The sequence below is a fragment of the Lampris incognitus genome, chromosome 5, assembly GCF_029633865.1.
Source record: "Lampris incognitus isolate fLamInc1 chromosome 5, fLamInc1.hap2, whole genome shotgun sequence".
Taxonomy (NCBI): Eukaryota; Metazoa; Chordata; class Actinopteri; order Lampriformes; family Lampridae; genus Lampris; species Lampris incognitus.
Window position 1 is genome coordinate 26,511,081 of NC_079215.1, and position 27,724 is coordinate 26,538,804.

Consider the following 27,724-nt stretch of genomic DNA (forward strand, 5'->3'; position numbering starts at 1 on the left):
GACCTTTTAAGATTGCTGAAGTGCAGATTTGCCGCTGCTATTTTTAGCCTATTTTCGTCCTAACCATGAATACATCTGCTGAGTGGGATGGAAGAGACATTTCTGGATTCTCTTTTTCTTTAGGGGCAGTTTTGTGCATGACACACGATGACCCACCAGTCAGCAAACCTAAACCCAAAATCCCAATTTTTTATGGGTCACTTTGCGTTGTTAATCCAAAATCAGTAAAGGTCGACCAGGTGTTTTGCCATAATCTATGACCAGTCAGATTATGTGACCCCACCCCCTCCCTCCACTAAAACACTCAGATAGGAAACGGCAGTTTAGGTAAGGTTAAATTTGGGCATAAAGTTGAAGATTGTTAAATTTAGGTGTTGGATTAGAGACCGTTGATGTTAGATGAGGGTTTGGTGTGGTTAAAATTAGGACTGGCATGTTGGTAGCGGCCAAAATACAGCATTTTATGGGCAGGGTCATACAATCTGACGGGTCACAGATTTTATCGTAACACCTCCAGCGGACAAGAGGATCGTTCATCCTTGCTGAGTTTTACATTCAGGCGATGACCAGTACACAATATTAGGATGCCGGCGTGAGTGACGCGTAATAGTTTTGTTTTTAAATCTTGATGCGCAAATGCCGTACTATCCTGCGAATCTGAAGTTCTGGACACCTCCCATCAAGTCATGAGCTATGTTTATCTTTGGACAGTTGACACAAAATAATTTCATTTCTTCTTTCCTCTTCTTACAAGCGTCAGAGGGGAATGACGTCTCCACGCCCCCCCCCAAACTAATAGAAAGATGGGGGGGGGGACAACAACGCATCGATCAATCCGGATTGGTCTCTTTCCTCCTTTCGCGTAAAAGATGAATCACCACGCGCCCGTCCCGATCGATCTGACGAACGCCGCCGGGCACGGTAGCGCCGTGCGCGCCAAAACTATATAAACCGCGACGAGTAGGACGGCAAACTCAACGAAGCATCGGGTCGGCTGACAAACCCAAGAGCAATTCATGTCCGGAACCGAGGAGGCGCACATATAGTCACGCAAACGAATCCAGATCTGGTGGCGTATCTTCTCTGCGTACAAGAAGAAGAAGAAAAGTGACCCACCACCACCTTTGCTCTGAAGTCATGGAGAGGTCAGTGAGATTCGCCCTGGTGTGCTTCGTCGGGATCTCTTTGCTCGTCGCTTGCCGCCCCGTCGATGCTTGGTACAAACAGTCCACCGGTCCCAGTTACTACTCGGTGGGGCGAGCCTCCGGTCTGCTGTCTGGTATTAGGAGGTCGCCGTACGTGCGCAGGTCCGAGTCCGACGAGACGGCGACTGACAGCGGGGAGAGGACCGGTACCAGCAACAACGTCGATGAAGTGCTGTCTGACGCCTCCAGGCAGATCTCCGTTCTCAAAAGCATGGTAAGATGGGAAAACAGAAAGGGGAAACATGTCTGTGAATGTTCTCATTCATCCAGGTCATGGTTATCCAAAGGAATTGAATCAAGTGCAACTGGATATATACCAAGTCCAGTTGCACTTGATTCAATTCCTTTGGAGAAAGGGCAAATAACAATAATGGGTACGGGGGGGGGGGGGCATGTACGTGCACTTTCAAGAGGTCCCAGCTTCTGTGGGTGGGTGTATTTAAAATGTGCTTCTCGTCTTGCACAAGAGCCGCATAGTTCAGTATGTCTGCAGTGATTTGCAAATAAAGGGGTTTTTGTATGTTTTTTGTTTTGTTTGTTTGCACTTTCGTTCCCTATCATAAAAAGGTATAAATTAGGAGCTTTTTTTAATTACTTATGCTATGGATATAACGTGCGCAAATTAAATACAGTATCAAGACAATCCTCGACTGATCAGAAGTTGGACAGAAATGTGGTCGGGAAGGGCTAAGGTGTCACGATGAGAGTATTGCAAAAGATATTTGCAGGGATAAATTGCTTTCGAAAATCCACACTCGAGTGTAAAATGCGCGTACTAGTAGTATATAGTAGGATATACCAGTCATATACCAGTCATAAATTCCTACAAAAATCTACAGAAGCGCAATCCTTTGATTCTCACAAAGGAACAAAAAATGATGCATCGCAAAGAGGGGGGGGGTGCTCGGACATCATATCTTTACAAGTTAAATGGACCGCTTTTATTTTCTAGGTACAACAGCCACTCAAAGCACTTCACAATTAATTAATTCCTCGGCGCGCGCGCGCACGCACGGCGGTGTCAGCCAGTTAGGGATTAGGTCTCTTGCTCAGGGACACCTCGACATGTTTGCCAGGCAGGAGCCGAGGATCGAACCGGCAACCCTCCTCTACCTTCTGAGCCACCACTGTCTTCTCGTACAAATAAAGCATAGGCAGAGTTGAAGTTGAAAGCTTGTCACTATCGCGACCTAACTGCTTGTATAAACGTTTCCCCCTCATAGGCCATATGTGTGAGAGACATATCACCGAACCTGAGGAGCTGCGAGCTGCTCCGGGACGGCACCGGCACTTTCCAGTGCAAAGCGGACGTGTTTCTGACGCTGGACTCCCTGGACTGTCTGTCCCCCTGAGTTCCGGTCCGACCCGCTCCCGCCTCTGCCCGAGGTCCGGGCGCTTCTGCAAGGAGGAGGATGCGGAGGGGGCAAAAAGAAAAAAGAAAGCTGATGACGTGATGGACCGATGCTGACTTTGAATGTTTCTTTTTGTTTTCAACAACATGGTTGAGATTTTGCTTTTGCTGCGTGAACGCATAAAAAAGGAAAAAAAAACGAAACTATAGTGGGGAGTGTAAGAGGTATTTTAGTTGTTAAGATTCCCCCCCAAATGTAGGAACGTATATAATCCAGTTGCTACGTCCAATCCACACTTGTACCCGTTTGCCAAATTAATGTATTAAAATGTTCAAAATGTTCACTGCTGAGCAGAATTCCTCAAAGTACTTTTGTTTATTTTATCTATATTAAAATGAACAAATGATGCCAATTCGCCCAGACTGCATTTGTGTTTACGCAGGAGTCAATGACGGGGGGATGGGGGGGTGTTAAAGGTAAAACAAACAAACAAAATAAATATACACCGCTTTTACCTCCTCACATGCTGTCTTCCTAGCACAGAAATCCACACACAACTTAGAAAGATCTGTGTTACAGTTCTTTAATTTCTGATAACATTTTACTACAAATGATCAATTAAAATACCAGAAGTATTACTTCACAACAGTGGTGGGTTAAAACTAACATTTTTAAGTTAGTTATGTAAAAAGAAAAAAACACACGGGATATTACGTACATATTGTAAATAATGCCACTTAAATGATTCTACAACAGAAAAGGTCATTCAGGTGCACTTAAGGGTTTCTCCCTTCCTTTCACTGCTCATCCTTTCTTTTTATCTTGCATAATTGCAGGGGGTAGCATGCTGTTTATTACTGGATTTCCTGAAGACAGTGATTTGACCTTTCAGATGTAAGATCATGTCAGTCAATTCTCACATAATCCTCAATGGTTAGAGAGAGCGGGAGAGAGAGAGAGAGTGTGTGTGTGAAACATAAAAAGGCTCACCGAAGGGGTAGGTAACGCTGAGGCTGGGTATTGAAGGTGGAGAGAGGAGGGAAGAAAAACAAAGACAGTCAAAGCAGGGATTTATTCTGACGTTACCGGCAGCCAGAAGACAGAGAAAAGGGAGATGGTGAGAGAAAGGCACCAACTCGACAGGCTTTGGTGATCCAGCTCAGGACAGTACAGTTCTCGCTGCGACTGCCGGCTCAATTAGGAGTGTGTGACATATGACATAGGAGCACAGTGGAGACACATAAATGTGACGCATGAGAGGAAAAATACACAATGGTATGGACTGGCGAACCCTGCATCTTTGAACAAACAAAACAGTAAATCTCCGCTCTGTGCTCACACACACACACACTCACACACAAGAAGGGTAAGAAGAAGGAAGAGACAGCATGTTTTGCTGTGTACAAAGGAAAAAAAATGCTATTGTTCAAAATGCAAGAAGCAAATGAGTTAATACTCTGATGAGCGCTGCATAGTTAAATACAAAAGTATAAATAAGCATCGGAGTCCATATTCCTCACACAGAGGACACAAGGTTTCAAAAGTCAAGCTAATAACAATTTCAGGCTCAAACTCCGGTCGAGGGAATAACCAAAGCATCCTTCTCGTTCCTTTCAGTTTTCTTTGATGAGGTTTTCAACGCCACATTCCAGAAAAAAACGTTGAAATGATTCAAAAAACGTACAGCATTAATGAGAAGTTTCTAGATCCTCTGCCAAAATGTTAAAGTTCACAAGAGCAAGATCACAGATAATTGCTGCTGCAGTGCTCCCTGGGGCATCTTCAGTGTGTGAGAGACAAGACATGCCCAGTTGAGATGACCACGTTTGGTCTTTAACACCTTTATCTACTCTTTTAAAATAAGGTTTTACCTTTCCATAATCAGCAATGTTATTTACAAAACAAAAGGATTGCAGAAATGACCGAACCCAGATAGCCTCTATAGCTTTGCACTAGGAGTCATCGGTGCAGTAAACAGCACACGGAGTGCCACATCGAATGACACGGAGGACCCTCGACTACAGAAGTCACAGAAGGGACACGGCTTCGAGGTTTTCTTTCATGATTGTGTCCATAACCACCTGGAAGACAATCTGGACATTGGAAGTGTCGGTTGCAGTAGTAAAGTGGTGGTAGATGAGCTTGCTGGGAACAGCGTTGAGGGAGATGAATGTGGTGGCAATGAATCGGGCCGCGGCGTCCACATCACAGTCTGCACCTGTAGTAAGAGAGGCGCAATATGTAGTGGATCCACTTGATCCTGCCAAAGTCCATCACCTGTTTCCTTTCACCTTTACTAACCCTCCTGCTGTATATTGTCTGTTCAATCACTTTTTTTTCACACCACAGGAGATTTCCTTCACCGTATTATAGACAAGTCATCACATCTACATGTAGGCAGTCAAGATACCAGAGATGGACACTTGCCCTAGTGGCTGACCCCAATCACAGGAATTTTAGCATTTACGTTGACATTTGCATGAGAGGGCAAAAGGACAGAGACCCCCATGGAGCCTCTTGAGATGTGGAGAGCAAGCACTGAGCGGGAGTGAAAACCAAATCCTGAATATTATCCAACTGATGTGGGTTTATAGGTACGTTGTCGAGTGAGAGCATTCGTACCAAATGTGTGAGTGGGTGTGTATAGTTGATGTGTGCTTGGTTCGGCCCATGATCACAAGCAACAGTCCTTATATAAACGGTTCTTTTTTTTGTGGCTTTTTCATCCTCTTTTTCTCCCCAATTGTACTTGGTCAATTACTCTTTATTCTGAGCCATCCCGGTCGCTGCTCCACTCCCTCTGCTGATCCGGGGAGGGCTGCAGACTACCACGTGCCTCCTCCGATACATGTGGAGTCGCCAGCCGCTTCTTTTCACCTGACAGTGAGGAATTGCACGAGGGGGCGTAGCGTGTGGGAGGATCACGCCATTACCCCCAGTTTCCCCTCCCCCCTGAACAGGTGCCCCAACCGACCAGAGGAGGCGCTAGTGCAGCAACCAGGACCACATCTGGCTTCCCACCTGCAGACACAACCAACTGTGTCTGTAGGGACGCCCAACCAAGCCGGAGGTAACACGGGGATTCGAACCGGCGATCCCTGTGTTGGCAGGCAATGGAATAGACTGCCACACTACCCAGATGTCCATAAACGTTTCTTATATAAGGAATTCTCTCTTCTTTTCTTCCAAACTCAACAACTAGGATTTAACTTGCTGATTCCCCATTGCACATTATTCTATCTTAACATGATGCCATTTTCACCCTTATGTCATGAATTTCCCTCTGAATCTCACCTTTAAATTGAGGGAGGTAGAACCGCAGATGTCGACCAGAGTGTAAAATCTTTTCTTGAAAAAGATCTATCTTGTTCATGAATAAAATCTGCAACATAAAAAAAACAGGAATCAAAATCAACCGGGGCAAAAAAAAAAAGCTTATTGTAAGACAAAGGCCCAAATCAATCCCAATGATAATGAAAAAAAATTTGCTAGGTTGTGTGACGGACTCGTTTCCATGTGTAGTATGCAACAACTTCACAAAATTTTAACTAATAAATCAGCCACATTTTACTATCAACAGTGTTGCTTTATAGATATCTGAATAGAACGGGAATCAATAGCCATGTTGATGTCTGAGATGGCGATACCGGGTCAATTAACTATTTCCACACATCAGGGGATAATCAATCACTCCGTCCTCAGGAAAAGCCTTCAAAAACTAGGGCTCCATCTTTAATAAACCATGTAGCTCACCCTCTCTGTTCTCTCACTCTTTTACTGCCTCTCCCTCTCTTTTACTCCCTCTCCCTCTCTTTTACTCCCTCTCTCTCACACACCCCAACTTCCACTCGCTAGGAACCTTTGACAGAAACTCCTGGCTTTGATACAGCTCCACTGAAGCTGACCAATTAAAAGTATTATGCAGTTTCCTGCTCTGATAGCTATATGTGATCACTGATACAAAAAAAAAATCCTGAAAATAATGAGCAAGCGTATTTAATCAAAGACGCCATGCAGCAATGCCCGGTATGTAATTAACGCTGACCAGGCAGGGTGAGGAGTTGATTAAGACGGAGGTCACAGTTTCCATCACCGCTATAAAAGGCATCATTAAACACCATTAAATGATACCTGATCTTGCTCTCACAATGCAGGCGCTGTAAATCTTAGTGTGAAATCATGTTTTTGTTCAAAAAAAATGAACAACTCACCAAAGTGATGGCACTGACACAACCTTAAAAAACAAAACAAACAAAACAAAACAAAACAAGCCAGCCAACGTGCAATGCTTATTCATTTATCCCCCCCCTTTTCTCCCCAATTTTATCCGGCCAATTACCCTATTTTCTGAGCTGTCCCAGTCGCTGTTCCACCCCCTCTGCTGATCCAGGGAGGGCTACAGACTACCTACCACATGCCTCCTCCAATACATGTGGAGTCGACAGGCGCTTCTTTTCACCTGACAGTGAGGAGTTTCACCAGGGGGACGTAGCACGTGGGAGGATCACGCTATTCCCCCTAGTTCCCCCTCCCCTCTGAACAGGCACCCTGACTGACCAGAGGAGGCGCTAGCGCAGTGACCAGGACACATACCCATATCTGGCTTTCCACCCACAGACACAGCCAATTGTGTCTGTAGGGACACCCAACCAAGCTGGAGGTAACACGGGGATTCGAACCAGCGATCCCCATGTTGGTAGGCAACGGAAGAGACCGCCACGCCACCCGGACACCCCGTGCAATGCTTATTTAAACTCTAGTGCAAACCCCTGCGATCTCGTCGACTATGGATGACAACACAAAATCCACACGGTCCCTCGCCAACACTGCCGTTCATTTGCATTTACCCTCAAACATGTAGTCAGCTGGGACAGGACATTTACATACAATCACCACCAGTTGGAAGCTGTATAAGAATGGAGTCTTATGCACGGGGTAATTTCTGTAATCGTCACTTACTGCCATCAACTTATTGTGAGGAATAAAAAATGATCTCAAGACTTTTGGCGGTGGGAAAACCTGATAAACCTCAGCGGAACAAACGCCCCCCACTCACATGCAGTGATTTGTGTTTCTGAGTGGGTTTAAACACGGAGTCGAGCAGAACCAACTAAACAAGCTCATTACACAGTAGTTTAATGTGACATTTAGCCAGAAGCAGGGGTGGAGGGAGTGGGGGGGGGGGTGACCTTGCCAAAACCCAGCTTAGTTACACTACACTGTTGACTTCTAAGTGACAGAGAAATCCAACAAAAGGAAATGGTTTGGCTTAAAAAAAAAACAAAAAAAAACACAGGAGCAGCTGAAAAAGCAATTTCCTGCGCACCCTGATTGCCCGCTCTCAAGCGAGCGCCATAAACTAAATGAGACGTGCATGGACTGAAGGACAGAATCCTTAACTCCAAATGTATTGGGTCTAAGTAACGACACTTGAAGGACAAGACTCTACTGGGTCTTCTGTAGACAGATATTACAAGGCAACTTTTGACTTGGCGATGAAATAGTGTTCTTTCCTAAAGCAAATGCTGTTTGACAAATTATCAGCCAGCTGTGACATCAACTAAAAACAGAGCTGGGGAAGGACATACGCATATGCACCAACTTGCAAGTGCACATGTCCACAACACATGCCCGCAACATAGCCAACATAGCCTTTCAGAGGAAGTTGAATCAGTTCATCTGGACACGTTTATTGAGAGAAACGTTTCATCACTCATCTAAGTGACCTCTTCAGTCTAAACTGACTGCAGGTATCCCCACCCTTATGAACGATACATTTGCATAACGACCGAAACCAATGATCAGTTTCATATGCAAATAGGCGTGACCATTAACTAGAGTTTCAATGGCCATGTGTACTATTCACAGAGGATTTGGGAATGTTTGCAATCACAGCATTGTAAAATGGCGACAGGGTGTACCACATTTCACCGACCACATTAACTCTGTGGACAACCACATCAAGTTCAACAGGGTGGATGTGAAAAATGACAGGTTATTCTTTTTAGACTGTGAAATTGCAATTGGTGATGGGGGACATTTGATTGTTGAAGTTTACTGTAAACCAATACATATTGATCAGTACTTAAGGTCTGACCCTCATCAGCCACTGGAGCACAAACTAGGAGTCATCAGGGCGCTGTACCACCGAGTTGACAACATCCCCACTGACACAGCAGCTGGGAAATGGGAGAAATCCCACATTAAACAGGCCTTGATTAAGCATGGTTATCCTATCTGGGCGTATGTCGAAGCCAGGAAGACGCCCAAACAGTGCACCAGCCAATCGAAGAGAGGAGAAGGTCAACAGCTGCCTAAGCATAAACCAGTGGTGATTCCGTATGTGATGGGAGTGTCAGAAAAGCTGTGACGTGTATTTTCCAAACACCGCATCTCAGTTGCTTTCAAACCCCAAAACAAGCTGTGCCAAAAATTGGTCCACCCCAAGGATTGGGTCCCCTGGCACAAACAGAGCAATATAGTGTACGCTGTTATGTGCCAGGAGGATTGCCGTGACTTGTACATTGGAGAAAACAAACAGACGCTGGCCAAAAAGATGGCACAACACAGGAGAGCTAACGTGTCAAGCCAGTACTCCACAGTCTACACCCATCTACAGGCCAGTGGCCACTCTTTCAAGGATGAGGATGTGCACATCCTTGATAAGGAGGAACGCTGGTTTGAATGGGGCATCAGAGAGGCCATCTGTGTTAAGAGGGATTGACCATCCCTGAACCGAGCGGGGGCTAAGAGTACATCTGTCACCATTTTACAATGCTGTGATTGCAAACATTCCCAAATCCTCTGTGAATAGTACACATGGCCATTGAAACTCTAGCAAATGAGTACGCCCATATTTGAATATGAAACTGGCCATTGGTTTTGGTCGTTATGCCACTGTATTGTTTATAAGGGGTGAGGACACCTGCAGTTTAAACTGAAGAGGGCACTTAGATGAGTGATGAAACGTATCTGTCAATAAATGTTGTGTCCAGATGAACTGATTCAACTTTCTTTGATTTTCTTACCTGGACTATTGAGCATGCATCAAGACAACATAGCCTTTCACAACCTCCTTCTGATTTCTTTATGAAGCTCAGGAAAAATGTATTAATTTGAATCTCTAGATCTCTAGCACATCAATGAATATGTTAACCTGTTCAACATTTATCTCTGACGGTGTTCAACATTCATCTTAAGTGTACTTGAACCTGACCTGATTTTTTGGGTGATTTACAGTGGCTCTACAAACCACAAAGGACACAGTAACAGATTTGTTTTTGATTTTTTTATATGTATACCACAGCACTGGGACTCATCATTAACTTTGGTCTATTGCACAACTGACATGAAGTAAAGGGTGGAGAGACAACTGCTGTCTTACCATGGAGGTGCTTTTAAAGAAGACGTTGTTGCATATAGCAGAGAAGAGCTTCAGGCTCTCCTGCAAACGATTCTGAAAAGGGAAGACAATGACATCTTGAAAAAGCTATATCAGCTGACAGATAGATAAACAAGAAAAACACAACTGATTCTTCTCTAACTCCAGTAGTAAGTAGTATGCAAAAAAACAGAACAAGAAACAACTACATCATACAGCAACAGTTCATTCCTAAGACTGTCTCTATAAGAACTGGTTCCGACTGGTCAGAAACGAGAGTGGGCTCTCGCTGCAGTGATGTATCAAGGGTATCTAAAGAGGAAGGAGTTGATGTGGTGTCCTTTACCATGGAGGGATCTTCCATCAGGGTCATGTCATACCCACTGAGGGACACAACAAACAGCACTGCCCTGACATCCTCAAAACAAGCAATCCACTTTCTCCGCTCTGTTCGCTGGCCTCCGACGTCATACATCCTATGGAAGTGGGAAGAAGGGAAGGACAGTGTGGGAGAGAGATTAACAGATGTAACAACAGCTGAAAGTTGGGAGAAGGTACAAACCTTTTAGATCCAAAAAGGACATATTAGACTTAAAAAGGGACATGTACAGAGAGCTGTATCAAGTTCTACGGATGGAGGCGTCCCGGTAGCGTAGCGGTCTATTCCGTTGCCTACCAACACGGGGAACGCCGATTCAAATCCCCGTGTTACCTCTGACTCGGGCATCCCTACAGACACGATTGGCCGTGGGAAGCCGGATGTGGGTATGTGTCCTCCTGGTTGCTGCACTAGCACCTCCTCTGGTCGGTCAGGATGCCTGTTCGGGGGGAGGGGGAACTGGGGGGACTAGCGTGATCCTCCCACGTGCTACGTCCCCCTGGCGAAACTCCTCACTGTCTGGTGAAAAGAAGCGGCTGGCGACTTCACATGTATCGGAGGAGGCATGTGGTAATCTGCAGCCCTCCCCAGATCAGCACAGCGGGTGGAGCAAAGATCATGACGGCTCGGAAGAGTGGGGTAATTGGCCAAGTATAATTGGGGAGAAAAAAAAGGGGGAGGGAGTTCCACGGAGGGAGGAACTGCATGAGTGAAACATAAAGAAGAAGCAAGCAAGCAAAATTTTATTTACCGAGGACTTTTAAAAACACAGTTACAAAGTGTTTTACACTCAGTACACAAAATATGAATAAATACATAAAATAAATGGAATGAATATAAAAAACATGGCATAGGGAGTAACAGACCACACTAAAAACAAAACAAAACAGAAGTCAGGGGTGGGAATCTATAGAAAGGCTTGCCTGAAAAGATGGGTTTTAAGAAGCCGCTTAAAACAGTCCATTCAGCGAATCTAATGGAGTGGGGGAGATTATTCCAGAGGCTTGGGGCCAAGACTGCAAAAGCGTGGTCACCTTTTGTTTTGCAGTTGGAGTGAGGAATGGATAAAAGACCGAGGTTTGAGGATCGGAGTGGTCGGGAAGTGGAATGAGGAATGAGAAGATCAGAAATGTAACTGGGGACAACATCATGCAGTGCTTTAAATGTAACCAATAAAATCTTATAGATTATTCTGAATTTTACAGGAAGCCAATGGAGGGATGTAAGAATAGGGGTAATATGAGATCTACAGCAAGTTCTGGTTAGTAGTCATTCTGAACCAACCGTAGACAATTTGAAGTAGCTTGGTTGAGGCCAGAGTAGAGGGAGTTACAGTAATCTAGACGGGAGAAAATTAAACGGTGAATTAATTTTTCCGATATCCTTAAAAGACAAAATATTTTTGATTTTTTTGTGTGCAATATTTCGTAGCTGAAGAAAACAGGTTTGGACAAGTTTAGTAACATGGTGATCAAAAGACATTCTGGTCAAAGATGATACTGTGGTGATACACAATTGAGGGTAGATTCACCAGGGGCTGCTGCTCCTTTAAGGCAGACGTTCAGAGTGCTGACGTAGGCACTGCTTAGAGTTTCCGGGGTGGAGCCATGTTTGCAGCAGCCTAGCGGTTAGCTGGTTGCCACGAGAGATTGTGCTGTATCGGTGTCGTTTTGTGTGGCGAGTAAACGGAATTGACTCGACTCGATCTCTCTGTCTCCTCATTCCTGCACTCCTACATTGGTGACCCCGACGTGATACCAAGGTTTTTAGCGGTACAGGGTACGGGTTGTCCCGGGTTACGAACGCCCGATTTACAAACGCCCGCATTTACGAACCGACGTCCCTAAAGCCTTTTTTTTTTAAATCCACTTACACACAATGGTTCGTACTGACGAACGGACGGACTATTTTGCGCGATGCTCAAACCACTGCGCGTTTTAGGCGGTTTGTTGGCCCGAGGGAGAACAACGCCACGCCGTCGTCCCCATTTTTAAATCGGATCGCGTAAACACTGTTGTATGCGCTGTGTTTATCCTCATAATCATGGCTTCAAAGCTTAAATCTGATGCAAGGGATGGCGATGCATCGCAGAAAAGGTCGTGACCCGCTCCCGGGACAGTGACAGGTTTTGAGCTTGAAGTGTAAGAAACGTTTCTTTAAAGTTTTTTTTATACCTATACACACATTCTCTCTCCATTATAAATACTATACTGTAGTTACATCATTATTATTACTGCATTATTATATTTGTTTTAGGTAAAACATATTCTGTATACTAAGACAAACATTTGAATAATTGACGCTAGATGTGAAGTGTACAAATTCAATTTAAAGACTCAAAAACAGAACTTGTTCGTAACCTGGGGACCTGTATATAAGCAAAGAAATAAATCTGACTGTTATATATCTAAAAATTGTAAAAAAAAACCACTTCTTCTCCCCCACCTTAACAAACTAATTGGACAAGAGGCATCTCATCTGCTTTTTATTCATTATTACTCATTTAATCCTCTGTGGAATAGACATGGGGCCCTATCTTACACCCGGCGCTAGGCGCAGCGCGAGTGTCTTCGCTAGTTTCAGGTCGACGCAGTTGTCATTTTCAAGTCCAGCACCCATGCAGCTGAAATAGCAAATGAACTTGCGCCCATCCGAGCGCCCCATGGGCATGTTGGCCTTAAAATGAGTTGTGGTGAGGCAAATCCACCACCGATGTGTAGCACCCACCTGGGTGATGCATGGCAGCCATTTTGCACCAGAATGCTCACCACACATCAACTTGAGGTGGAGAGGGAGGAATCATTGAGCCAATTACATGGGGGGATAATTAGGGGGCCAGATGGAGAGGTTGGGAGCCAGGTTGGGAATTTTTCCCGGACACTGCGGGACCCCCTACTCTTTGCGATAAGTGCCATGGGACCTTTTGTGACCACAGTGAGTCAGGACAGTAATATGCGCCTACATAGGTGGGTGCACAATGTGCAATCTTTTGGCGAATCCGCCAATAGAATAGCAATCTGCCAAGGTTCAAGCGCACCTGGCTTTTAAAGGAAATGGTAGATGACGCCTGATTTATTTCATGTTCCGCCCAAAACACGCCTGTGATTAATTAAGAGACTAAGCACAACCCCTTTCAACCATGCGCCTTACTGTGCCCTCTGATTATCGAGGAATACCTGGCTGCAGCCTACAGAATGGGGCGGGGTTCAACATTGAAAATTTAATTGAACTCATCCACCACCACCCCACCGCCATCCGTAACCCTAATCCTGTTTAACTCCGCCCAAACCTAAATCCAAACCAATGAATCGTTTAACCCCACCCTAATCGTAGTTTAACCCCGCCCAAATTCGACAGTTAAATCAATCAAATCAAACAGTGGGTGGGATTAAACGTTTGCCGTTGAACCCCGCCCCGTTCTGCAGGCTGCAGCCAGCGATACGTGCGATCCTGTGATTATCCACTTTTAAACTAGCCAAAGTGGATTCGGACATGCCCTAAATGCACTTGCGCCATGCATTTCAGACCATGCGCTTAGATTGTTAAAATATTGCCAAAAGTCTAATTGGAGATCACAAACACTATCTTGTAGGTGTTCTCAGCCATCTGTCATTTCATAAGAGCCATATTATTGAACAAGAGCCACAACTCCCAAAATCTACACATGCATAGAGGGCAGGCTGCTGCTGAATGGTAATACAGTTTTGTGTCCAAATGAAAGATTACATGAGCAGAAAATGAATGCCAGAAGGTGCCAGAAAGTATCAGGTGGCACAACTGTTACTTGTTAGCATACGCGCTTGTGCAAGTGTGAGACAAGTCTTTGACTGCGATATCCTTTGGCAGGTTTCAATTTCCTGTGGAGAGCTGTGTGTGTTCATGGCCTTCCATACTGATGGCATAGTTTTGAAGGGCAGCTCAAATCAGCAGCTGATTGTATTGCTTTTGGACAACATTAGGTATCCCTGAGATATGTCTCTCACACACACACACACACACACACACACACACACATAGAGAGGAGTGTGTCACAAACCTCCGAGGGTGGGGTCTCCCCTTTTCAATTTTCGGCACAACATTGAAGCACGAAAGCTTAGAAAGGTCAACGCTCTTCAGAAAGAAACGGCAGATGAAGAAGCAAGACTTATTTATTTTTTCCTATTTCACCTTCTCTAAGAGGTTCCCTTTCCCGCTTCCCCTACATCTGGCTAATGTAACACTTTATGCTAGGTGGAAAGAAAGAAAGAGTGAATAGTGACAGAGCAGCTGACATGTGGTACACGACTAAAGAGCGGTATTAAACATGAGGGTAAGCGGTATTAAACATGAGGGTAAGCTCTATTAGAAAAGATAAGAAACTAGATATGACAACAGCAGCTACTGCAGTTATTTTAACTGCTTCTCTCTGATTGTTTCACCATCAAGGGGAGATGATGATCCTAAGATAAAAGACCAGAGATCTTAAGAGAATACAAAGATCCTTTAGTTGAGAGATGTTTGACTGGTGTGTGGCTTTGAGTAACAAAATAGAATCCATCCAATGTCCAAGCCGCTTAGCCCAACTGGGGTTGCGGGATGCTGCAGCCTATCCCAGCAGTCATTGGGCGGCAGGCGGGGAGACACCCTGGACAGGCCGCCAGTCCATCACAGGGCTGACACATCAAAAATGGAAAAAAATATTCCTTTATTTGCATTGTACTTGTACAAATCTACACCATATGTTCATTGCAAAGAGGTCTTACTTCATCTTACTATTAAGGTTAGTTTCTTCTATCACAGTTAACTCCCAGTTAACACACACACCGTTATCACAGTTAACACACACACAGTTATCACAGTTATCACACACAGTTATCACAGTAAACACACACGGTTATCACAGTTAACAGTTAACACACACAGTTGTCACAGTTAACCGCCACACACACACACACACACACACACACACACACACACACACACACACACACACACACACACACACACACACACACAGTTAACACACACAGTTATCACAATTACAGTTATCACAGTTAAGTTACATACAGTTATCACAGTTAACAGTTACACACAGTTATCACAGTTAACACACACACACCGTTATCAGTTATTATAGTTAACAGTTAACACACAGTTATCACAGTTAAGTTACACACAGCTATCACAGTTAACAGTTAACACACAGTTATCACAATTATCACAGTTAACAGTTACACACAGTTAACCCACACAGTTATCACAGTTAACAGTTACACACACACACACACACACACACACACACACACACACACACAGTTATCACAGTTAACACACAGTTATCACAGTTAACAGTTAAGACAGTTATCACAGTTAACACACAATTATTACAGTTAACACAGTTATCACAGTTAACACATACACAGTTAACACACACAGTTATCACAGTTAACATCCACATTTATCACAGTTATCACAGTTAAGTTACACACAGCTATCACAGTTAACAGTTAACACACAGTTATCACAGTTAACATTTAACACAAACACACAGTTATCAGTTAACACAGTTAGCAGTTACACAGTTATCACACATAGTTATCACAGTTAACCACTAGATTTGGGTAGTATTTTCAAAGTCACACTAAACATATTTTATCAATACAATTTTCTAAAGCTATTTCGAACTTATCGACATAAAGTGTGACTTCAACTGAAACTTTCCTCAACAGATTTCTGTATTTAAGGAAAAAAGAAACACACACACACACACACACCCATGCACACGCGCAGAGGGAAGAGAGTTAAAAAAAATAGAATTTACTTAGAGATTTGTGAGTAAAGCTGATTTCTTACACATTGTGGCCTTAACAGCCATGATGGGAGAACTAACTTGCTGGCTGATGATGGTGAAAAAACATAGACGGGGGATGGAATGGGCTTTCGGGTTTTTAATGCCCGGCTCAACGCCGCTGAGGCGGAGCCCTAAAACAACAAAGCTGCAAACTGGCCGTGCTTCTGACACTGTCTCCTCCTCTACCCTCAAATCCCCACAATGCTCCCTGGTCTTCCCCTCCACCTCCTCCATGCTTTTTATAACCCACCCCCTCGACAGTATTGTGTAATTATGAGTCTGTCATCTTTTTTTTATTGGACCCCCCCCCTTTTCTCCCCAATTGTACCTGTCCAATCACCCCACTCTCTGAGTTCCTCCCCCCCGACCGACCAGAGGAGGCGCTAGTGCAGCGAACATTACACAAACCCACATCCAGCTTCCTGCCCGCAGACACAGCCAGTTGCATCAGTAGGGATGCCCGAACAAGCCGGCGGTAACACGGGGATTTGAACCGGCGATCCCCACGTTGGTAGGCAACGGAATAGACCGCTATGCTACCCAGACGCCCGAGGCCATTACCTTTTAATAATATGGAAAACGAGGGAGGCCCATTTCTCAGAGCATATTGAGGGTTCAGGGGTCAAATAGGGTGTCTGTATGCAAACTAGGCTGTATTGTCTGAGTGGAAAGTTTGCATAACTGTGTGACCTGTGCATGACACAAATGCAGTCTCTCTCTCTCTCTCTCTCTCTCTCTCACTCATGTACACACACACTTCCATTCGGGCCCACACACATGCGATAACACAGCCGTGTCCATACTCATGGAACAGTTAACAGCCTGAGAAGTCAGGGTCGGTCATCCATTATACGGTTAATTAAGTGTCCACATAATGACATCATTAGACGCAGTCACTGTAATTCAAACAGCATCTACATTCATGTCTGTGTGTTGTGTGTGTTTGTGTACGTTTTAGTGCATGCTTGTGTCTGTGTGTTTGAGCCAGTGTGGATATGAGCCGTCACAGTACGGGGAGACGTTTGAGTCTGTATGAGCGTCGAAGTTCATTCACTTTCTCGTTTTTTAATTTAAAGGGATGCACATGGGAAGACTTGGAAGAGACAAATGATATGTATGTTACGAGGAATATGTGTTTTTACAGAAGGCACTAGCCTCAAGGGTGGGAAAAGAGGAGCACTTGCACACACATGGATGTGTATTTATTCGGCTCACACAGTGAAATTAGAGTCAAATAGATTTTCTCCCATCACTACATACGTATGGAAGAATAAAATGAATTCAAAGACAGATATTCATGCTTTCTGTTAAATTGCCACACACATGCACACAGAGGAGGATATGCACACACACACACACACACACACACACACATACACACTCTCACAAACCCACACACAAAAATCCAAACACACACACTCAGATGCAATTACTAGTAATAAAATGGTGAATAATAGTCTTTCCAATAGAGAGTGGCAACAGGCGACATCTACTGATCTTTCAGACCCACTCACTGGGTGGGATTTTACAGCTTGTCTACTTCATCTTCCCCCCCACAATGAGCGTACATGCACACAGAGAGAGAAGGAGAGAGAGAGCGAGAGAGAGAGAGAGAGAGAGAGAGAGAGAGCAAACTCCTGAAAATAAACAATATAGTGAGCAAAGGCGTGTGAAAGGATAAAGGCCACAGAAAGTAAAAGACAGAGAGACCATGCAGAGGATCTAGTCGACTCTCTTCACAGAATGTTTAGCACATCGCCCACAAATGACAGTGGCGAGAGGTGATGAGACGGGGGGGGCGACATCCAAGAACTAGTTCCTCTCTGCCGTCAATCATTCACCATGCAACCTCCTGTTAATTTAAACCATCCCACGCAGGTGAAACATGCCAGCCACACCAAACACCGGCGTAAATAATTCTTTGAGGTGACATCAACAAAACAGCAAAACCTCTAAAACGACTGACGTTAGATACTGGGGTTGCACAGAAGTAGTCACTTTGAATTTACTGTTTGTTGGGCAGCGGGATACGTGCATGCCAGACGAGACCGATACTGGGCAAGCAGGACCATGATCTTTGCCCACAGACACCTTTTATTTTCAGTCATTCAAACCATGAACATTTGTTGGCATTCATTGTGTTTGTTGTAACACAGCATGGGTGAAAGTAAAAACAACAACCCTCTTTTACTGTTAATATTTACTATTTTCCTGTGTCTCACCCTATCCAACGAAATGCTAACACAACATTCATTTTACACTTCGATCAGACTTGGGATGTATAAGGAACATAATAAATAATTGGTCGTTGGTACCGATACAACAGCCTTCCTCTCATTCTTAACAAGCTGAGGAAAGATCATTAGCGGGCAATCTGAAAGCTACAGTCGTTACATTATCCAAAGGAGTTGAATCAAGTGCAACTGGACTTTTTTGGATAACCATGACCTGGACGAATGAGAACATTCACAGACATACAGTCGTTACAATTTCTTTTTCTTCTTCCATTTCCTACCGACGCTATTCCTCAAGAGAGCTTTTGAGCTTTCCCAAGGTGAACGACCTCTATCCATGCTAGGTTGCTTGTACAGTCTGTTGATATCTCAATCCATCCCTCTGTTTCATGCCCCTTTTCACTCCATCATCCCCATAGACTTAACACTGGACCAACATTAAAACTGCCCCCAAGCTCCCTTCAATCTACCCCCTTCATTCAAACTACCCCCTCCATTCAAATCTAAGAAGGTTGAACACCTGCGGTCAGTTTAGACTGAAGAGGTCACTTAGTTGAGTGATGAAACGTACCTGTCAATAAACGTGAACTGAATCACCCTTCTTTGAGTTTCTTACCTGGATTAATGAGCATGCATCAAGACACCCCTCCACTCAAACTACCCCCTTTTAAGCAACAAAATCACAGAAAGTTGAAGACATGCAAGACATGCAAAAGTGAAAGTCTTGGACATCCAGGTAGCATAGCGGTCTATTCCGTTGCCGAACAACACGGGGATCACCGGTTCGAATCCCCGTGTTACCTTCGGCTTGGTCAGGCGTCCCTACAGACACAATTGGCTGTGTCTGCAGGTGGGAAGCCGGATGTGGGTATGTGTCCTGGACGCTGCACTAGTGCCTCCTCTGGTCGGTCGGGGTGTCTGTTCGAGGGGGGAGGGGCTGGGGGTAACAGTGTGATCCTCCCACGCACTACGTCCCCCTGGTGAAACTCCTCACTGTCAGGTGAAAAGAAGCGGCTGGTGACTCCACATGTATCAGAGGAAGCATGTGGTAGTCTGCAGCCCCCCCCCGGATCGGCAGAGGGGGTGGATAAATCCCCTTGATACCCATTGCAGTTTTTACTTTCAGTTAATCACATGAAATTATGCTAAGCCCTTCATCAACCTCAAGGCCTTGATCGCTCTCCCACACAGATGCAATGTGCACTTACATGCAAACAGATATATACGCATGCACAAATGCTTGTGCGCACACATCTTTGGCAAGGTCCTTGTTTATCAATTAAATGAACTCGGTTATTAATCTTGAGAATTCAGGAGGAGATAAGAGCATGCGTATGCACGTGGGAGAGGCCGTTGGAAAAGTTCCTTAAACACCACCTGGGACTTTGGTCGTGTAAGTCGGATCTGGCAGTGTCACCTGGTGGTGATGTCACCATTGTCGGGAAAAAATAAATCAGCTTTTGACTACGGGGATACTGACTCAATAGTGACGTAAAGAGAAAGACGGCAAGGAACAGCAGAATTTATCCACACAGGGTAACTGATAGGGTTATGATCAAAGCCTCGCTTTGGCTGTGAAACTGTTAATGAGAGAGCTTGTGTGTGTGTGTGTTTGCAGGGTATGTGATACTGCTCTGTCTCTTCAAGTGCCTGTCGGCTGAAGCTGAAGCTGAAACAAGCCGAAAGAATCCTTGGCACACCAATTCAAATGTTTATCTGTACCTACACATCCCACACAGTGTGCATGGCCACCGGTATGCCTCATGTGGTCATTGGTTGGAAATGTGATGATACATGCACCTTTTCTAAAACAAAAGAAGCGACAGTAGACAAGGATGCCTCAGACTGTGATTGGTTGTTGATGAAATGGTTGTCTCTACAAAGATCATATGCTAAACGATGATGTTATGAGAACGTCCAAGTAATATATTTCAATATTAGGTTTCCATAGGAAATGTAATTTAGGGCAGCAGTGATGGACAGGGTTTTATTGCGGTTGGGAGAGGAAGTGTGTGAAAAGAGGCAGTCTCTGATAGATATTACTGAGAAGAATGAACACGCTTATCTTATTGTCTTGATATGACACTTGACATGGGTAGAGGAAGAGAGAAGCAATAAAGATACACAGCGCCATGCACGCAACCAAACACACTCACAACTACGCATACAGGTGCAGACAAATTCTTATTAATTTGTCTGAGGGCTAATTACCATTTAAACTAGAAGAGTGCACTGAGTGCACTCTTCTAGTTTGAAGGGTTAGTGCACTCTTCTAGCTATGCCTGGTGGGAATCTGCATTCCCACCAGACATAGCTCCCCTTCTCTGGTGCTCAGACTTAGGTGAAAAACCATCTCAGGAGTTAGCACTCAATTACGGTATAAAACAGGTTTTTCAAAGGTTCTGAATCACTGCAACCATGAGAGGTCCTTGATCATACACACATAACTGTGCACAAAAATTATTAGGCTGACAGGCCCAGGAGTATGTGAGATTAGCAGTGGACAGACACACACACGCACAATAAAACCAGGGTTTTTCCTGCCATTATAAGACTTTTGCACAGCACCCAAATCAGTTCAACAGGAAATACGGAAAAAAAGTTTTTAATATTCAGCACTCAGGCTCCTAGGCGGAACCTCGCATGAATGCGACCAAGTCTAATATGAACCTCAGCTTTCCAAAAAGAAAAGGTTTGCAAGGTGACCATTTTGGTCTAACCCTAAACCTGGGAAAATAAAGACAGAGGTTATTATTTTTAGAATATGCAGTGTTCCTCCTGTTCTCCTGTGCTGAGATCAGCAGTGAATGATTTGCTGACTTGCGAAATACAATTGACTTCTCGTTTACTTTCAAGACTCATACCCGAATACATAACTTCTTGACATTATTGCTCCCTGACCAGAGTCAACCGTAGATGTGAGTCGTGCATGCGCACAGTTGACTCAGATCGGGCAGCAACAGAGAGCAGCGGTGGTCAAGCGAGCTAGAGAGTGAACGAAGAGAGGAGCGGCGGTAGCGAGAACAAATATCTTTCATTTGAATCACCACAACCACGAGAGGTTCTTCATCATACAGCCATAACTGTGCACAAAAATATTAGGCTGATAGGTCCAACAGTTTGCGAGATTAGCCGCAGACACACACACACACACACACACACACACACACACACACACACACACACACACACACACACACACACACACACACACACACACACACACACAACCAAAACCATAATCCCCTCTGCCCTCCCAGGCAGTCTGGAGAAGATGATAAAACTAGTGCAAAAATTTATTTCCCCCAGTTTCATTAGAAGACACATTCAAGGTTGACCCTCAGGTTTTCTGTGCCAAAATGAACATACACTTATAGCATCCACTAACAATCCAAAAATAATAACTTGAGCGCCTAAATTTGTATTTTACTTAGTTTTACTGACATTGAAAAGTAATTTTACTTGGGACGATTTTAATGAGCTGGTACAATCACAACTTCAGTTCTACAAAAACAAACAAGCAAACAAAAAAACAAACAACACCAACAACAAAAAACAGCAACATTAAAGTCTGCTATGAGTGGTTTGGTATGTTTAGTTGGAAACACCATTCATCTCAACTGTAAAGACTTGAATCACTTGAAGTGACTGAGTCATTGCTCGGGTCAGTTTCTGTTTTTCTTTTTCTTTTTTGTGGACCCCCCCCTTTTTCTCCCCGATTGTACTTTGCCAATTACCTCACTCTTCCGAGCCATCCCAGTCGCTGTTCCACCCCCTCTGCCGATCCAGGGAGGGCTGCAGACTACCACATGCCTCCTCCGATACATGTGGAGTCGCCAGCTGCTTATTTTCACCTGACAGTGAGGAGTTTCACCAGGAGAATGTGGCGCATGGCAGGATCATGCTACCCCCCCCCCCCCAAACAGGCGCCCTGACTGACTAGAGGAGGCGCTAGTGCAGCGATCAGGACACATACCCACATCTGGCTTCCCACCCGCAAACACAACCAATTGTGTCTGTAGGGCCACTTGACCAAGCCGGAGGTAACATAGGGATTCAAATCGGCAATCCCCGTGTTGGTAGGCAATGGAATAGCCCGCCACGCCACCCGCATGCCCCCATTGTAACACTTTTAAGTGAAAATCTCTACGTTAAAACTGACATCCGTGACTTTTCTCCATTAATAAATCGTTATTTTAACATTAGTCAGGTTACTACTACCTGACATCTCTACCAAGGTTGGAGACTCTCCAGTCTCTGTATAACACTATTGAAATACATTGACTGGGTAGGACAAATACTGGTGCAGCGGCAAACATGTACGTGTTGGAAACAACTGCAACAGGAAAAACGATTGAAATGTGAGCTTTGGTGCAAGGATCCTATTTTACCAAGGGTGGAAACTGTTTCCTGCTGAGCTGACGGCACATAAGTGACAATGGTTGCTGCACCTTGTCTGTAGTCCAAAAAAATCAGTTGCAGTAAGCTTATATCTTGCTGCCTCCTCCATCGAACTATATCAGAACAATGTCAACCTGCAATATTGATTGACTGTCCCACAGAATTGCTGCATCATCATCATATGTTTCGAATGGATAAAATAACAACAAATTAATGAAGAAAAGTTACAGGTTGCAACTTTAACAAAATGTCTATTAGAAATCCCAATGACAATAGACAACCAGTTTCTCCAGCACTACGTACTGGTATCAGTAGGTCAGTCAGCTTGGCAGTTAGTAAATTCAATTAAGCACGGTGTAAAGAAGGTTAGTGGAGAGGCGGGGAGGGACAGTCTGCAAGTTCAAATTGGTGCTATACAGCTCTGCCAAAGTGGGACAGGGTAGTTTACACAAATACCTATCATGCTCTCATTATTATCAGCGGCTTCAGCAAATCAGATTAGAAACTGGAAGATGATAAAGGCAGCCGGAATAATTTGACATTGTCACTGATGAAAGATGAATGTAGTCATCTGACGTCAGCCTCCTGTCGCCTGCCCTCTGCAACTTCACTGATAACACTGATTTACCGACACAATCCCACAGGGGGATGTGTGTGTGTGTGTGTTTGTGTGTGTGGTCAGTAGATGAATGTAAAGTCTTCTGATAGGTGCAATATTGATGTATTGAGTGAGCACCCATCCCCATCTCATATTTCAGGCTTTCTGCTTGGTTGTAGACAGAAGAAGGAAAGTCATAACCAAAGAGAAGTAACTTGCTCTGACTTGATGCATGCTCAGTAATCCACGTAAGAAAATTAACTTTCTGTAACACCTCGTGAATTTAGGAAATAATCTAGCTCTGCACTAAGTACAGATCTCAAATGTGCCAATTCTGGATGATCTTAAAGTCTAATAAAAGCAATAAAACACTTTCTGAAGTGATGCTTAAGGAACAAAAATCCCTCAGAGATGCTGTAGACCAGTGGTTTGTTTATACCTCAGACAACCCTCTTTAAGGACCACATGAGACAGAATTTAGGGCGTTGTGACACATTTCCGAAAGAAACGGATCAGTCGGTGTGGGATTTAACAAGGCACAGGCGGTCGATTTGATTGACATTCTATCGTGTACACTGATGGGACTGTCATTCCCTTGACGGAAAAAAAAAATCTAACGAAGCCTGTCATGACTGGTACATAGTTGGTAAAGCAGTTCACACTAAAATGTCAGTCACACGGGTGATCATTTTCATACATGCCTCTCCTTAAAGTGAATGAACTCCAACTGTTTTTTTTTTCCGTAGCCACAGAGTTTGGGGGGGGGGGGCTGCTTTTTTGGATGTGAACAACTGAAGATGCAACTGGTGGTGATATTTCATGATATTTCAGAGTGCAGACGTGCACATTTAGATTTTTATAAAGTAGGGGAGGGTGGGAAAATTCAAATCAAATCACTACTGGACATCTTCCTTGATACCCGCCCACACATGCAACATGTGGTATCTATGAACATGCCGCCTTTTCCAGGAAGAAGCCACACAAGATTATTGAGACACAAATAAAAAGGGCAAATTTTGGGGGGATTTCCCCCCTTTTTCTCCCAAATTGTATCCGGCTCATACGGTCTTTAATACATCCCCGAATTGCTAGTTGTAATTCTATTTTTTTCCCCAGCCAATTACCCCACTCTTCCGAGCCATCCCGGTCGCTGCTCCACCCTCTGCTGATCCAGGAAGGCTGCAGACTACCACATGCCTCCTCCGATACATGTGGAGTCACCAGCCACTTCTTTTCACCTGACAGTGAGGAGTTTCGTGAGGGGGACGTAGCGCGTGGGAGGATCACGCTATTCCCCCCCCGTTCCCCCTCCCCCCCGAACAGGTGCCCCGACCGACCAGAGGAGGCGGTAGGGCAGTGACCAGGACACATACCCACAGCCGGCTTCCCATCCACAAACACTGCCAATTGTGTCTGTAGGGACGCCCGACCAAGCCAGAGGTACCACAGGGATTCGAACCAGTGATCCCCGTATTGTTAGGCAACAAAATAGACCGCCACGCCACCTGGACGCCCCCTAGTTGTCATTTTTTACTCGCAGTGCAATATTACTGGGTTGATGTTTGGATAGTGCGTGCAGCAACACGGCAACTAACAAATAAATAAATGTTTACCTGAAAATGAGGTGACTGACTTTAAACTGTGTCTCTATGACCCCTGTGGTCCTCAGGCGCACTCGCAGAACATCCGTTTCTGTAGGCACATAGTCTGGAGAGGTGATACGGCCCATGTTCTCAAAGAAACTACACCAGCAGGAAGAGGAGGATAGATTGGGGGAGGGTAGCAGACAAGACAAATGCAAAGAGATGAAGGAATGTGAAAAACATCGAAGGGGTGTGAAAAAGAAAAGAGAAGGAAATGTTAAACTGGGGAGGAAAACAAACAGTGGCATTAACGAAATAACCTGGAGACACACCTGCGATCAAACAAGGAGGAGATAAAGTGTCACATGTATTTTAGAGTCGTGTACCATGCGTGCTGCATGTGCCATGATGGTGTCTGCTGCCCGGGGGCAAATAGGGCGCTTGGTGATAAGAGCTGAGCCCCAGAAGGCCCAGCGTCTGATCTTCACACTGAATATTCATAGACAGTCTGGCTTACCATAATAATGCACTTAGGCTAAGCTTTTTCTTCTTTTTTTTAACACAGATTAGCTAGTGCCCCGGTGAGTGCAATGAGTTATATTGTGTGTGTGTGTACTTGATGAGATGTGATCCATAATATACAAACAGATGGAAACTCACATATAAACATAAACACACACACACGTACTACTCACACAAAAAAACCTTTCTCAACCAGTTTCTGTACTCTTAAGTGACTCTCTCACATGCAAACACACACATGCCCAAAGACAGGTGTGTCTCACACACACACACACACACACACACACACACACACACACACACACACACACACACACACACACACACACACACACACACACACACACACACACACACAGAGTTGTGTTTTTGACCTTGCTGATCTGACTGTGACATTCTAAACTAGTCACCCTGAATCAGAATCTACTTGGACAGCTACAAACACCCTGCAGCTTTAAAAACACACCCCTTACTGGTACCCTCATAGCATCGATATTTGTGTGTGTACACGCGCGTGTGTCCGTGTGTGTGGGAGCGTGTGTCTGCTTGAAGAGAGCAGAGGACAATAGCGATGCACGATGGTTCTCAGTGGGTTCCCTGGGGCCTGTCGGTGTAGATAACCCCAGACCCACGGCCACTGGCAGGGGTAGAGAATGAGAACAGACGGCCTCCTGGTGGGGCCCGGCTTGGTGTCAACTCCGCAATATGCAGGTATGCGTAGGAGCACGCTATCACCCTGTCCTCTCTTGATGCAGTGTCTTTCTCTTCATCCTGATCTTCATCCTTCACCCTCCCCTCATTGCTCAGCTATCTATACCTCCATCACCTTGGCTGCACGTGTGGGACTATTTTGTAATATGTAGTGTTCGCAACGGCCACCTTCTTTCTACAATCCATCACATCAGAGAGGAAAGAAGGTTACTGAGTAAGCCACGTGAACATGCAGAACAGTTTTAGGAGGAAGTGATTTGTGAAGATTGCTCAGGTTTAGTAACATTTCACTTGTCTAATTCTTTTTTGTTTTGTTTTGTTTGGACAACAAGCATTTTCAGCCCCCCCGCCCAAAACCCTGCCTCCATCTTTCTCTCCACCTACCAGAGCCTCATTTCCAGTGACACAGAACACATGGCTGAGCATCAGCTGCTAAGTCCCTCTAATTGGACCCCCACATCTCCTTTGCTGTGTGTGTGTGTGTGTGTGTGTGTGTGTGTGTTTTATGAGTACTCACTACAGTGCAGAGTCATTGAGCTCATATTCATATCCCCGTGCTGCTGCGGCCCTCACCCCGTTGTCCGACCACAAGCAGGAAAGGGCGTGGCCCAGGAATGGAAGCAGCACCTGATTTTCATCAAAACACCGCCCACATGATAGGACTGAATGGGCATGAACCTGGAAGGGAGGAGGGAGAGAACGGTGGAAACTTTTAGCTGATTCACAAAACAATGCATGGATGGATGGAAAGATGCAGAGAGATGGGTGGTTCCCAAATAGAAGATATGACTTTGTGTCCATCCCTCCTCTGTCCTTTGGGACTGAGGGGGTATTTATGATAATAATATATGCTGAGACAGATGAATGTATATGTGCGCACAGATGAGTGCACAAATACCCACATACACACACACACACATTGTGGCGAACATTTAATAGAGGAAACACTATGATCGTAATTTCCAGACAGGATATGGTAAGTGGGTGGTGAGTGTATGAGCTCTCATAACTCTGACAATACAGTTAAGATCAAATGGAACGTGACAACCACCCACAAACCGCTTAAGTTTGTTCTGTCTTTATCTCACACACATACACACACACACACACACACACACACACACACACACACACACACACACACACACACACACACACACACAGATACACTCAAACAAACACTGTCATTATTACTCAGTAATCATTCTAATCTATGTCTAACAGGTTATCGTCATGAATACAGGTTCATCCTAACACTGCCATACAACAACGCCAAAACAACAATGCCATCCGTTATCCTTCATTACAAGTGTGCGTTTCCTCGCCATGTGTGTTTGTGTGATTCTGTGCATGTGAGTGTAATTAAAGTGGAAGCCATCTGAATATCTCTTTGTTTACAAAATATCTCCATATGGTCATTGGTCACTTCAGACCAGAATTCTGCTCAGACACACTTCTGTAATGGAGATCGTACAGAAGACTGCCAACTTGCTTTTCACAGATGCATACATCTACAGTGGTGCTTGGA

General features: G+C 44.6%; 2 protein-coding genes across 2 annotated transcripts in view; one reads left to right on the forward strand and one right to left on the reverse strand.

The window, feature by feature from the left end:
- The first annotated feature begins 818 nt into the window (after positions 1-818).
- On the forward strand, positions 819-2,949 carry npb (neuropeptide B). Its single transcript, XM_056281069.1, has 2 exons — positions 819-1,419; positions 2,429-2,949. The coding sequence occupies exons 1-2, from the start codon at positions 1,138-1,140 to the stop codon at positions 2,555-2,557; spliced, it is 411 nt and encodes a 136-aa protein (XP_056137044.1). The 5' UTR covers positions 819-1,137; the 3' UTR covers positions 2,558-2,949.
- A 166-nt stretch (positions 2,950-3,115) lies between these two features.
- gnav1 (guanine nucleotide binding protein (G protein) alpha v1) overlaps positions 3,116-27,724 on the reverse strand; it is a 36,733-nt gene continuing 12,124 nt past the window's right edge. Inside the window, exons 4-9 of the mRNA XM_056281068.1 lie at positions 26,714-26,874; positions 24,994-25,122; positions 10,285-10,414; positions 9,942-10,013; positions 5,852-5,939; positions 3,116-4,775 (exon numbers count right to left, since the gene is read on the reverse strand). Of these exons, the coding sequence (XP_056137043.1) occupies positions 4,585-4,775; positions 5,852-5,939; positions 9,942-10,013; positions 10,285-10,414; positions 24,994-25,122; positions 26,714-26,874 (771 nt within the window). The 3' untranslated portion in view covers positions 3,116-4,584. The remainder of the gene's footprint in view (positions 4,776-5,851; positions 5,940-9,941; positions 10,014-10,284; positions 10,415-24,993; positions 25,123-26,713; positions 26,875-27,724) is intronic.